Raw genomic sequence first — 13,319 nt, 5'->3', positions numbered from 1 at the left:
ATCCTTAATTATACATATCAATAAAAGTTCACTAGTATTAGAGTGAGGGGAAGAAGGAGAATTAATGATCTTCAAAATTCCTGTTATTCCATCCACCTTCTCATGAGAAATAAGTATTTTATTTAGTAACTTAAGATAAGTTTAAGGAGCAAGGAGACGTCTAGGACTAGCCTAAAGAATGAAAAACTCTTCGAGATAATAGGGCATCTAGAGACTCTCAATCAACTGGCCAAATTATCCCAAATGAATACTGCTAATTAGCCAGATCTTTTAAAGTTTAAAGTTTCTAAATTTCTTTCCTTTCTATGAAGGCCATAAGCCAAGAGGATTTTCCAATTTTCATAGGCTCAGAAATTATTTTTCTTCAGACTTAGATCAGTTGCCCAAGAAACATGAAAACAAGTTGTAAAAAAAGAAGTGAAAAGCTTTGAAATACAGTGCTCTAAGTGTAAAACCTACAGCATAAATTATATTGATTTTATGTCTAATCTGTTCCTTAAAGTTTTATAAATTACTGTTAATTGTGTTAAGTAACAGCAATAATCACAGACATACCATTTATACCTTCTTTTATAAATGTGTTAATTTTTGTTAAAGGCTTATTTCTTCCTTAACACATATGATGATTGAATTAATTTTGATTACACAATTTAGGACTATAAAATAAATGCACAAATAAAACCAAGCACCCTAGAAATGTATTCTGCTTGTTCTATTTAAGTAGAGGCTCTTTCACTTCCCAGAAAACGACTTTGTGAACCAATGAAATAAGCCATGCAAAACCCACCCATTTAGCAGGGACAAGCTGCATCCATCAGACTTCTCCCTGAGGTCTGGGTGATCCCTACAACCCAACTCCTATATTCCCAATACCCCTCTTATTTTCCCAACTTCTGCCTTCCACTTCTGCCCATTAAAGAAATGGGCTGGAAAGTCAAAGTATCAGCGGTTTAAAACCTTATTTTTAATCCATTAGATTGGCAGAAGACTGTATAGACATTTTAAAAGTATATGTGTTTACATGCTCAGACACACATACATATACATAAAGTTTATGTAAATAGCTGGTCAAACTTTATTATCCCCTTACAGTACCAGATTATTAAGACAGAAAAACTGAAAACAGAGTTAATTTTGAGAGGCTGAATTAAAATCATTTCTATTAGATTAAAGACTTGTGTACCCAAAGCTGTTTAATAAGGAAACAAGAACAAAATCGTACAAATCACAGTTCAGACAGTTAATTTCAGAGGGATGCTGCAAGTGGTATAGCACACATATGAAACATAAAAGAAACTGTGATTAAATATAGGACATGCATTTTATAATTGTGCTTACCAGCTTGAGAGAAAGCTTCATGTAAAAATTGAAGGGATACAGGGAAAAAAAGAGAAAAAACAAGAGCATATCAGTAGAAGAGGAACTTTGTCAACTCTACTTGCTATAACATAACACATACATTCACCTGTCAGTTTGTGAAAATGAATTGGAGCAAATCTGTGCAAAAGTTCACAAGAGGGGCAAACCCTCACCAGAGGTTCTTTTAGCTACCATGCTGATAGAGCAAGTGAAAATGGAAGAGTGAAATTTGTGCTTATAATTTTTTATTTCTAATATCAGTACAATGTGACTCATGATCATTATATAGTGTGAAATTCATTATTTATCAGTGATAATAATCAGGTTGTAATTTATTCACCAATTTTGGAAAGTAAAGTCCCAGCCAGACTAAAGAAGTTTTATTATCCACGACCCAAAAGAGACTACTTTTGAGTATGACACATTTTTTGACCAGAGACAAAAAGTGTCTAGACAAGAAAAAAAAAATCTTCAAATTAAAACGAAAGGGAGTCAGCTAAGTGGTGCACTGGATAAAGTACTGGCCCTAGAGTCTGGAAGACCAGAGTTCAAATCCAGATGTTTACTAGCTGCATGACCCTGAGCAAGTCACTTAACCCTGATTGTCTCAAAAAAAAAAAAGTAAACTGAAAGGAAAAATGAAGGATGGCAATGTACTCTATGAGTGTTTCTTAAAGACACTAAGGATACTGTAACACACACACACACACACACACACACACACACACACACACAGCCTTCAGTTGTGTGAAAGTTTCTCAGAAATTTGTATAATGACTGCCATGAGACAATCCTTGAGTGAGGCAATCATGAGATGGTGCAGTGGATTCAGCACTGGGCCTGGAGTCAGGAAAACTGAGTTCCAGTCTAGCCTAAGACATTAGCTGCATGACCCTAGGCAAGTCATGGAACCTTTACCTCAGTTTCCTCAACTAAAAATGAGGTTAACAGCACCATAGTCTTAGAGTTGTTGTGAAGATCAAATAAAGAGAATATCTGTAAAAAAAAAATGCACAGCACCTTGTACATAGTAGGCACTATATAATACTTATTCCTTCCCCCACGAACCTGTATTTACAATTGAACATCACCTCTCTGAGCAAGGAGCCTCTGATTATTACACTATGAGCAAACACATTACCTTCTTTTCCTACCCTGGTCTCCATATCACTTTTTACCACTGGGTAGCATCTCTCTAGAATTTTTTAATATATCAACATTCTATAAGTTACTCAAGGATGCTGCTGTAGGTATAGTCCAGATAGGTGATGGGTATTGCACATATACAAGAGATTTTCCTTTGGACAGTCAAGGGTTTTAGCTGTGAAAGTTAATTATCTTAGTGATACCCACTGCCACAATGTATATCCTTACCTACCAGTGCTGGCACAGGCTCCCTGGTAGTTGTTTAAAATTGAGGACACCATCCCAAAACAAGAGCCAAAAAAAAATCAGAAAGAGCCTCAAAACTAGAAAAGGAAAAATGGTTTTATGTAATTCACTAATATATGAAAGACCATTTTGGGTAAGGAGGCAGTGTTTTTAATTTAGAAACCAATTTTTATGTTAATTGTCAAAAAATGAAAAAAAAAATTTATATAAAACAAAAACTGACATGCAGAAAATATGATTAATTTAAAATGACACAAATGGTTAAAAAACTGAAGCAGATATACAAATTTGTAGCAAGCGCCTCAAAAGGCAAAACGATTATCAGAAGTCACAAAGCACTAATACTTCACCTTTTTAAGGAGGTAAAAACTGATAAGGACTCAACACGTTGTTTTACTGTAGGTCATTTTTCACAGTTCAGATTTAAAAATTTCAGGTTCCCTTTGTTATGAAAAGTTGAAAATTTGTTTACAAAATGTCTATCAACTTTTTTGAATTTATCTTGAATGGACCTAAGTAAAACGTCTAATTCTTCACAGCTAAGTCAAAGTTATCAATTCTTCCTAAATAACATAGAAAATTTTAAGATCCAACTTTAAGGAACTAGATAGTCAATCTTTCTGATTTAACATTCAATCTTTATAAAGATGTAAAAAAAACCTCAGCTAGAGCAAGTAACCAAATCAAACCATATTTCTGAATGCCATATAAGAAAAATGTAAAGTTATAATACATACTAAATGCATGAAATGCTTTTATGAAATCTAACAAGAGAAGATACCCTACATTATATTATTGTCCAGCTAAAATTTAAAAAATGTGACATGCTAGTAAATAAAAAACTACTTTCATTTATTAGAGAAATAGAGAAATGGGCATTCAGGGAGGAGGAAGAGGATTAAATTTTTAAAGAAAAGATACATAAAAATGAATAGAGAAAAAGGAGCTGCTATGATAGTTTTGACCTAGGCAGTTGAAATGAAGTGCTTTAGCATTCCTGTGAACTTTAGCATAGATACATTCAATACAAGTTGAGTCCTTTATACATACAGACAACACTTATGGCGCACAGCATAAGAATTCCTAAATAATGACCTACAAAGCAGGTATACTTTAATACATAAAAGTACGCTACGTGCACTACAATCTACATAAACACTGCTAATTTAAGGCATTAATAATCAAACTAGCCCTTTTCTGTACATTTAATAAATGATAGAACCATAGAAATCACAAACTTTCATATATTTTAAAGACAACTAATTTTTAATAATATATCATTTAAGTATATCAAGGTCTCTAAAAAGTAAACAAAACAACTATTTAAAAATCCAACAGAGATAATTAAATGTTTCAATTTAAAGGCAAATTCTAAAGTTTCTGTCATGAAATGTGAACAACCATTCATAACCTAAGGTCTTCCAACCCAAATACAGCCTTTTAAACAAACAGAAATTTATTGTTAGTTTGAAATGGTGAGCCTACCAATTACTTAATTCATTGTTAGAAAACTACTCTTGCTTGCTAAGAGAATATTCTAAAGTTTCATTATTTACATTCCCAGAAGAAGGAAGAACAGAAAACTGCCTGTATAAGACAGTGTACTAAACTAGCAGGCAACAAAGAAGAGCCTTGGGAACCACAAAGCATCAATAACACATGAGGAAACATGAAGCCAGTGATTCATGTGCTATTGGGCAGGCATAGACACTAACCTCATATACAAAAACAGGGGATAGAAGTAAATCAAGGTTTAAAGTGAAAATTTCAAATTTTGATATGCCAATTGCTTATTCATGCTTCATGAGGCATTTTTTTCTCAATAATTTCTCTCATTAGTTACTGCTCATAAATATATTTATAACATGATTTGTATTGGATGTGCCATAAAAAAATAAGCAATACAAATGAATGGCACTGAGTTTATGTCACAAGGAGAGTCTTTGTGATGATGCTCTAGTTCTATGAAATTCAGTTGGTCAATTAAGAATAAAAGAGCCATAATCAGAGTAAGTCCAAGCACATGCAGTGTTTGCTTTTGTACGGTAGCTGTAATTCTAGGAAATAGCTGCACTAGAACTGGAACTGAAAAGAAGAAAAAGGAATGGAGTGTGCTGCGGTGGCTAAGAACTTTTGTTTAAATATTTTAAGTTCCTAAGTAAGGTCATCAACAAAAAGGTCATTTTCATTGCAGTATAATTTATTTCTCTTTTCCATGCTCAAATGCAAAGACCCTCCAAGTGACCTCTGCTGCCATTTCATATTGCAAGCAGTTAATCAAGTTATTTCCAAAATGGATTTGGGTTCCCCAGTAGTTGCCTGGTAAATGGGGTTAGTGGCTGTGCAATCATCACATGAAAACTTACAACATATTCCCTAGCCTCAATGGCATAGGTAGGTTTCCCTATAGTCCTCTTCATAAGTTCTTTGTGAAAAGAGAAAGACTGAGTCTGCCGATGAATCAGCAAGAGAAAATATACATTTGTTAAAAGGGGACAAGTGGAAACCAACTTGACATCTCATTTTTTTGGTTCTATAGTAAGGAAAAAAGGCAATAATTTAAACCTCTGACAGCATTTGGTAAATATCTTTGAAATACTAAGATCAACAACGAAGATTTTTTTATTAAAGAATTTTAAGGTACAAAAAAAGCCCATTTACTCAAACCAGAAAAAGAAATCTTAATTTATAACAGGTAAAAGGAACAATGTATTCCCATAACAATGAGAGCAAAAGAAAATATTCTATCTGGTCTTACTCTGATTTAATCTTTTGCAATAAAGATGAAGTAACATTGTTTAATGTTTAGGGGATATACCAATGAAAACACTTTGAATTATCACACCTTAAGTGTAAATAAAGTTGATCAGATCAACAAAATATGGTCAAAAATATAAATAAACTTCATTATGATAGATAGTATTAACAGCTCCCATTTAAAAAACCCACAAATACATATATACACATAGGAAAACAAAAAACACAAAACTCCTCAATTTTGTTTATTAAAATGTTTAGGAAAGAAATCAAATTGTTCTACAAATATTTGCAAAGACTTTTATACTTTAGTGGTAAAAATAGGACAGCATATAATGTAAGAAGACTAGAATAGAAGTCAGGATACCTAGGTTGTGGTCTCTATGTGCTACCTTCTGTGTGATCTTAGCAAAAATTACATTATCTCTCTGAATCTCAGTGTAAAATGAGTGCATGATCTCTAAAATGAGGTGGTCAGACTAGATAATCTGTGTAGTTCCTTTCAATTCTAAAATCTTATGATTCTGAGAAATATGTACCTGAAAAGAAATTCAACATAGGAATTTCTGATTCTCCTAAGATGATTTTTTTATGTAAATAATCTTCAAAATAATTATCATTCCAGTTATGGAAAGGAAAACTGCTAGTAGCTAAAAATTTAATCACAATCTGTTTCTACAGACAAATACAGGTAAACAGACGTTAATTTTTTTCCATGCTTAAAAAATATTTTTTATAAATTTGTTTTTGACTTGTTCAATAATATTTTCCCAAACAGAACCTACTAACTTTTCTTTTGCAATGTGCTTCTTCTAATGTCTTGCTTCCTCTCAAAGACAAGGAAGTCAAAATATTAACAAATCTGAACTAAATGAAAAACAAATTAACTGGCTAAAGGGGACCAAATGTTTTTCTATTTGCCAAATGTGTTTTCCATTCAACTAAAATTTTATAATAGAAAATGGCCAATTCAGGTAATAAAAATGATTGCCAAGTTTTATTGTCAAATAAATGGGACTACATTGGATTTTTTTCCCCAACAACTTTTAGTAAGATCAAAGTTATTAAAATGTTGCCTTTCTTAAAATGAAAGCAAACTAGGACGCTAGGTGGTGCAGTGGATAGAGCACCAGTTCTGGAGTCAGGAGGACCTGAGTTCAAAGCCGACCTCAGCCACTTGACACTTACTAGCTGTGTGACCCTGGGCAAGTCACTTAACCCCATTGCCTAGTTTAAAAAAACAAAAAGAAAAAGAAAAAAATGAAAGCAAAGTAATTAGACTTCTCTTTCTTTACAAAGTTATGTTTGGTTTTCATGATATTTTCCAGATATCACTTACTTATATTGTATAAAATTCAGGTTTTTTTAACTTTCCTTTGACATTCAAAGAAAATTATGACATAAATCAAATGCATTCAATTAAGTCTAATAGATTGTGGATGTCTAATGGAGGAAAGGCAGTATGTTGTACAATTTAACAAATGGTATGAAAGTATAAAAATACAACATGATATTATTAAAAGAAAATGCAAAGATCATACTTATTATGAAGTATTCTTCACAAGCTCAGTAATTAGCTTTTATTAAAAAAGTTTATCCGATTTATAGTGAAGGCACAGCAAATATCAAATCTCAGCAATCTAACCAAAGCACCATGATGAGATGTTTGCATTTCTTTGATGACAAGGTGAGAAACAACTGACAAGGAGAGAAGGTAGAAGACAGAAAATATGAAAGCTGGCATGAACCACTGAGCTGTTGCCTCTTCACAACTGTTAACTATGGAACACAATGTAATCATATACTTTAGAGTCAAATTCCATATCCTAAGTTGCTCCCTTGATATCTCTGGGAAAATTATTATATTTCAGTTTCTTAATTTATTGTATTATGTTAAATGACGCAAGTTATTTGCTCCATTGCTACCTAGGTCCACAAATACATTGTTCGTGATAGTACTTTTCACTATACAATGAGGAAAAAGCATTCTGAGATTTTTAAACAAAAGGTACTCTCTCTTTATAAAGATGAAGCCATTTTAATCCTTTACTAGAAAATTAACTAACGTAAGCATTAAAAATGCTTTACTCTCTGTCTCAATCCAATGTTTTTAAATAGGTGAAATGCCTATTTACAATGAACAATTCACTGGTGATAATAAATTTCTTTCTGGTAACAGTTACATCTAATTATGAGGAAAGTATAGAAGTACATCCTCCCTCAAGGGCTGATAGAGTTTATAACACTTAAGTATTGATGGATAGGAATAATATCCATCTTTGGGCTAACCATATTATAAAAGACTGGATACAGTCATGTCATGTATACAATCAATGCTACAGGAGCTATGATTTGATTCTTAGGATATTCTAATCTGAAATTTTACTGATTATATATTTCACATCAGTCCTCCTTTTAAAGATAAGCCCTTCATTTATTCTGTTCTAATAATTAGGTACATTATCAGTCCTTAATAAATTCTCATAAATAGCTATTTGCTCCCTGGTGATTTATAGTAATTCTCTAAAATTCTGGGCTATAGATGACAATAACTTGTTCTAAACATGATTCACACATAGAAGATACTTAATAAAATGTAGAGTGAGTAGACAAGTAAACAGTTCACCTATTTTGTAAAGATCAAGGTGAAACACTAAAGTCTCATATGCTCTTGCCAAAAATTAAGAGAATCATTCCTCCATATACTGCTATAACAAACAGACATGTGTTCTGTAGTTTCACTGTGAAATTCTTGATCACAATTGATCATAAATTCTTCTTTCTCTCACTTTTTTGAGGCTATAGTGAAACACAATAGTCATTCACAAACAAAACTCGGTACAGAGAACAGAAAGTGCAACAAAAGCGCGCGAGAGACAGCTATCTAGAGCAGAACTTACCCCACGCTTTAGACTCCTGAAGCAGTGGATTTTGGGTTTGGAGGTCATGAACTCGTTGAAGCGATGGGAGAGGGGCTCCTTTTGCTGCTTGGGAGACTGGGGGCCGTTGGGAACAGCAGAGGGTGAGGCAGAGGCAGGGGGAGGAGGGGGGGGCTGATGGGGGGATGTTAAAAGGGACATAAGCTACGTATAAGAGATGGAGCAGTGAGAGAGTAAAAACCAGAAACAAGAAGACACAAAACAAAAATAAGCATCAAATAATATTTGAAGTACGAAGCAATTAAAACACAAACAATTAAATATTTATGCCATGGTCCAAAAGAAAACATATAAAATGTGTTAAAACAAGACGATAAAAAGTGAAGGTTTAGTAAGTAATGCAACAGAAAGAACAGCAAGAAATAGTTGATAAAAAGCTCATGCAGACTTTTACATGCAAACTGCAGTTCATTAAGTTATTCTTTACTAGTTCTACACATAAAGTAAAAAAAGAAATAGTGCTCAGATACCTGAACTGACACAAATCAATGGAAGAAGATTTATGTGAGCACTCAAAATTACTCTAGTATCAAGAAAACAGCAAGGCTTATCATCTTTTGTGTTTCTGAATTATGGGTAGACTATCCTAAGTAAAGCAGAAACATTGCCTTGATCATATTTTATAACCCCAGGTTAATGCTGACATGTAGTAGAATCCCAGTATCAAAACTAAAAAAAAAAATTTTTCACAGATACAAATTAACATAAGTTCAAAAGTGGGTTAATGAATGATAAAGGTTCAATAAAAGTATTGTGGAAAATTTATTCAGAATTCCCTCTCCCAAACCAAGTTAACACAGGTTTCAAGAATTTAGAAACATGGAAATAGTGATGTAAAGCTGCCCAGAGTAATCAGTTTGTTAGTAGGCATGACACAATGTAAGTACCATACGGCATCTGAGTTACAAAAAATGGCTATGGCAAAGACATAACCATCCACAAAAAATAAAAGCAACACAATTTAGAAATCTTCTTTTTAAAGGTAAATAGAAAGTTACAAAATAACACATCCTTTTTTTGTATTCTGAAATTTAACATTTAAAAAATCTTAGTTGAAAATATCACAAGACAAAGAACCATTGAAACTCCCAGAGTTCAAACCAGCAGTACCTTATTTTTTTTGATGAAGGGCCACAATTTTCCCTTGGACTTGCTAGCAAATTTGAGCTCTGTTTTGCTGTCCCCTTTGGAATTTGAAAGACTAGTTTCAGATATAGTACGCTTCATTGGTTGCGTATAATCCTCAAATTCAATGTCTCCAGGAGGTTCAAACCCTGATTTGTAGGCTTCTATTACCAACTGTGAATCCTGAAATGACAAAAAAAATGTATTTGCATTCAAATAGGTGTACAATGAATTACAAAGCTGTACTTTATTAGGATAATTAATTTAATATAGTCAAACTACACATGCAGTATCTATAAAGTCCTCTGCAAATCTTTTCTTTAAAAAAATTTTTTTTAAGGCAATTGGGGTTAAATGACTTGTCCAGGGTCACACAGCTAGTAAATGTTAAATGTCTGAGGCTGGATTTGAATTCGGGTCCTCCTGACTTGAAGGCCAGAGCTCTATTCACTGTGCCACCTAGCTGCCCCTCTGTAAATCTTAAAGTGCCACAAATAAGTATGAGCTACTAAATTGATTGGCTTGATGTACAGGATGTTGTACAAAACAGTCACGTGACAGTAAATGGTACTTTTTCACTGTCATTTTATATATGGAAAAAGAATGTTACTAAAGACCACTTAATTAAAAAGACTGAATATATACAACTACCATCAAGTTTCTTTGGGAAAAAAAATGATGTGTTATTCCTCCTATCAAACATCTCAAAGCAATTATCTAATTCAGAAAAATTTGTAAAGCAAAAGGCTTACTATCATTGCTCTAATTAAAATATGTAGAGACTGATAAAACATTATGTCTCCAACAGATTTACTGACTGAAGCATTTATTAAACACTAAATATGTACAAGGCGCTATGTGCTAAGTAGTGGGGGGGGAGGGAGATAAAAGACATATAAGACATGGTTCTTGTCCTCAAGAAGCTCACAATCTAGTAAACGTGATAAGAAATATATACAAGTATAAATTAGAATATTTATGAGTATAAAAGAATATTAAAGTACCATATGATTAGATGAAGGAGAAATACTGCCAGAAATGCAGAGGGAAAGCTCAAGCAGGTTCATTTAAAAGTTAATAGACATGACTTGCCTTCTCTGTGGCAATCTTAGGTTGCCTAATAGCTCCATAAATAGATTCCAGAACAAACTAAAGCACTGTGGTTTTTTTTAAAAACAATCATATTAACAGATATTTTTTCATAAGCAAAACTTAGCTTTTTCCATAAGTCCAAAGCTGTGTAAAAAGGTAATGTTTTTTCTCTTATTTTTAGTTGAATGAGTCATGGAATACAAATCTCCTCACAACATATATTATTGCAAATATAATTTGCTGAAAGGCTATAAAAAGCATTGTAGAATATGCGTATGGATGTATATACCAGTCATATTAACAGAAAAAAAGGACATTTATTTTATTAAGACCACCTGAAGAAAATTGTAAATCAGAACAAATGATTGTTAATATAATTTTAGATTTTAAATGAAATTATGAGTATCCATTCCACCGTTTGGCTATTGTGTCAATTTGTAAAGATAATATCACTTAAACACTAAAAAGGAAAAATTGTTAAATTTAAATAATTTCACTTTGGCTTTGGCAATTCCAGAAAACAACTGTCTATTATGTTTTGTACTTAGTCCTAGGATTAATAAGATATGCTGGATAACACTGACTTATTGACTGTACAACTCCAGCAGTAAGAATACTACCACAGAGCTCTCTTTAAGAGATAAGAAACCTGGGAAGATCTGTATGAATTGTTACAGAGGTAAATAACCAGGAGAATGATTACACAATGAGCACAAGAAGCAAAGAAAACAAAACTGAAAAGACTTCAGAACACTGGAAAATGCAGCGATCAGTTGTGATTTCTGAATACTCAGGGTGAAGCATACTTCCTACAGTAGCAGAGTGGTGGTAGAATAAATGTGTGACATAATGAAACATCCATTTTTAGACATGGCCAATGTATTGGTTTCATTTTCTTGGATAGTACTTATTTGTTAGAAAGGGAACTATTGATTGGAGTGTACTGGGGGAGTGACTGGGAAGTATCAGTAAAAGAAAAAAAGAAAAAAGAAATAAAAACACTTATTTTTAAAATTAGATTTTATTTTTTCAATCAATAAACATCCTCCTCTGCTTCCCATCTCTCTCTCATTAAGAATGGAAGAAAAACAAAACCCTTGTTACAAACATGTTAACATATTTATTTTTATTTTTTAAAATTTTATTAATTTATTTTGATATATCAACAATCACTTCCATATGCTTTAGAGTTGAAAATTTTTCTCCCCCTTCCTCCCCCCCCACCCTCCCCAAGGCGGCGCACACTCTGATGTAGGCTTTACATTTACATACCCCTTAAACATATTTTCACATTAGTGAAGTTGTAATTAAAAATTAAAACCAATAGGAGGAACCATCAGAAAGAGGAAACCAAACTCAACAGAGGGTAAAAATAAGTGATAGCAATTCGACTTCCATAGTTCTTTCTTTGGATGTGGACGGCATTTTCCACCCCGAGGCCTCTGGAGATGTCTTAGATCCTTGTAATGTTGAGAAGGGTTCAGTTTAACAATATTAGTCATTGCACAACGTGGCTGTTATTGTGTACAACATTCTCCTGGTTCTGCTCACTTCACTCAGCATCAGACCATATAAGTCTTTCCAGGTTTTTCTGAAGTCAGCCTGTTCATCATTTCTTATAGCACAATAGTATTCCATTTACATTCATATACCACAACTTGCTCAGCCATTCTCCAGTTGATAGGCATCCTCTCAATTTCCAATACTTTGCCACCACAAAAAGAGCTGCTATGAATATTTCTGTACATGTGGGTCCTTTTCCCATTTGTTTGATCTCTTTGGGATATAGCCCTAGAAGTGCTATTGCAGAATCAAAGGGTATGCACATAAAATATTTATTTTTAAAAGAGAGATAGTGTAGCTGCCACACAAATCCAGGAACTATATAAACACAATTACAAAGCACTTCACACAAATAAAGTCAGATCTAAATAATTAGAAAAATATTCATTGCTCATGCATAGGCCAAGCCAAAATAATGAAGAAATCAGTTCTACCTGAATTAATTTATTCAGTGGCATACCAATCAAACTACCAAAAAAATTTTTATAGAGTTAGAAAAAAATCATAACAAAATTCATCTGGAAGAACAAAAGATCAAGAACATAAAGGGAATTAATGAAGACAAATGTGAAGAAGGGTGGCCTACAGGTACTAGATCTCAAACTGTATTATAAAGCTGTAATCACCAAAATTATCTGGTCCTGGCTAAGAAACAGAATGATGAATCAACAGAACAAATTAGGTACACAAGACTTAGTATCAAATGGCCATTGTAACCTAGTGTTTGATAAACCCAAGGACCTTTTGGGGCAAAAACTCATTTATTTGACAAAAATTGCTGGGAAATATGGAAAACAGTATGGCAGAAACTAGGTATGGACCAACATTTTATATTGAATACCAAGATATGGTTAAAATGGGTACATGACTTAAACATAAAGGGTGACACCATAAGCAAATTAGGAGAGCAAGGGATGGTTTACCTGTCAGATCCATGCTGAGAATAAGAATTTATGACCAAACAAGAGATAGAGAGCATTACTAGATGTAAAATGGACAATTTTGTTTATAATTAAGCTAAAAGGACTTTACACAAACAAAATCAATGCAATCAAGATTAGAAGGAAAGCAGAAAGCTGAGAAATAATTTTT

The 13,319-nt window shown here is 33.1% G+C and overlaps 1 protein-coding gene across 13 annotated transcripts in view; it reads right to left on the bottom strand.

Moving 5' to 3' along the window:
• FNBP1 (formin binding protein 1) overlaps positions 1-13,319 on the bottom strand; it is a 173,767-nt gene that overhangs the window by 17,389 nt on the left and 143,059 nt on the right. For 4 of the 13 annotated variants that reach the window (XM_078149997.1, XM_078150001.1, XM_078149998.1 and 1 more), the window contains 3 exons: positions 9,558-9,755; positions 8,409-8,591; positions 1,339-1,353 (listed from right to left, as the gene is read on the bottom strand). In XM_078149997.1, the coding sequence (XP_078006123.1) occupies positions 1,339-1,353; positions 8,409-8,591; positions 9,558-9,755 (396 nt within the window). The remainder of the gene's footprint in view (positions 1-1,338; positions 1,354-8,408; positions 8,592-9,557; positions 9,756-13,319) is intronic. The other 9 variants (XM_078150003.1, XM_020973506.2, XM_078149999.1 and 6 more) reach the window with 5 other exon arrangements.

This window comes from Phascolarctos cinereus, unplaced genomic scaffold, assembly GCF_003287225.1.
Source record: "Phascolarctos cinereus isolate Bilbo 61053 unplaced genomic scaffold, phaCin_HiC Scaffold_2;HRSCAF=192, whole genome shotgun sequence".
NCBI lineage: Eukaryota > Metazoa > Chordata > Mammalia > Diprotodontia > Phascolarctidae > Phascolarctos > Phascolarctos cinereus.
This window is presented reverse-complemented; position numbering and strand designations above follow the sequence as displayed.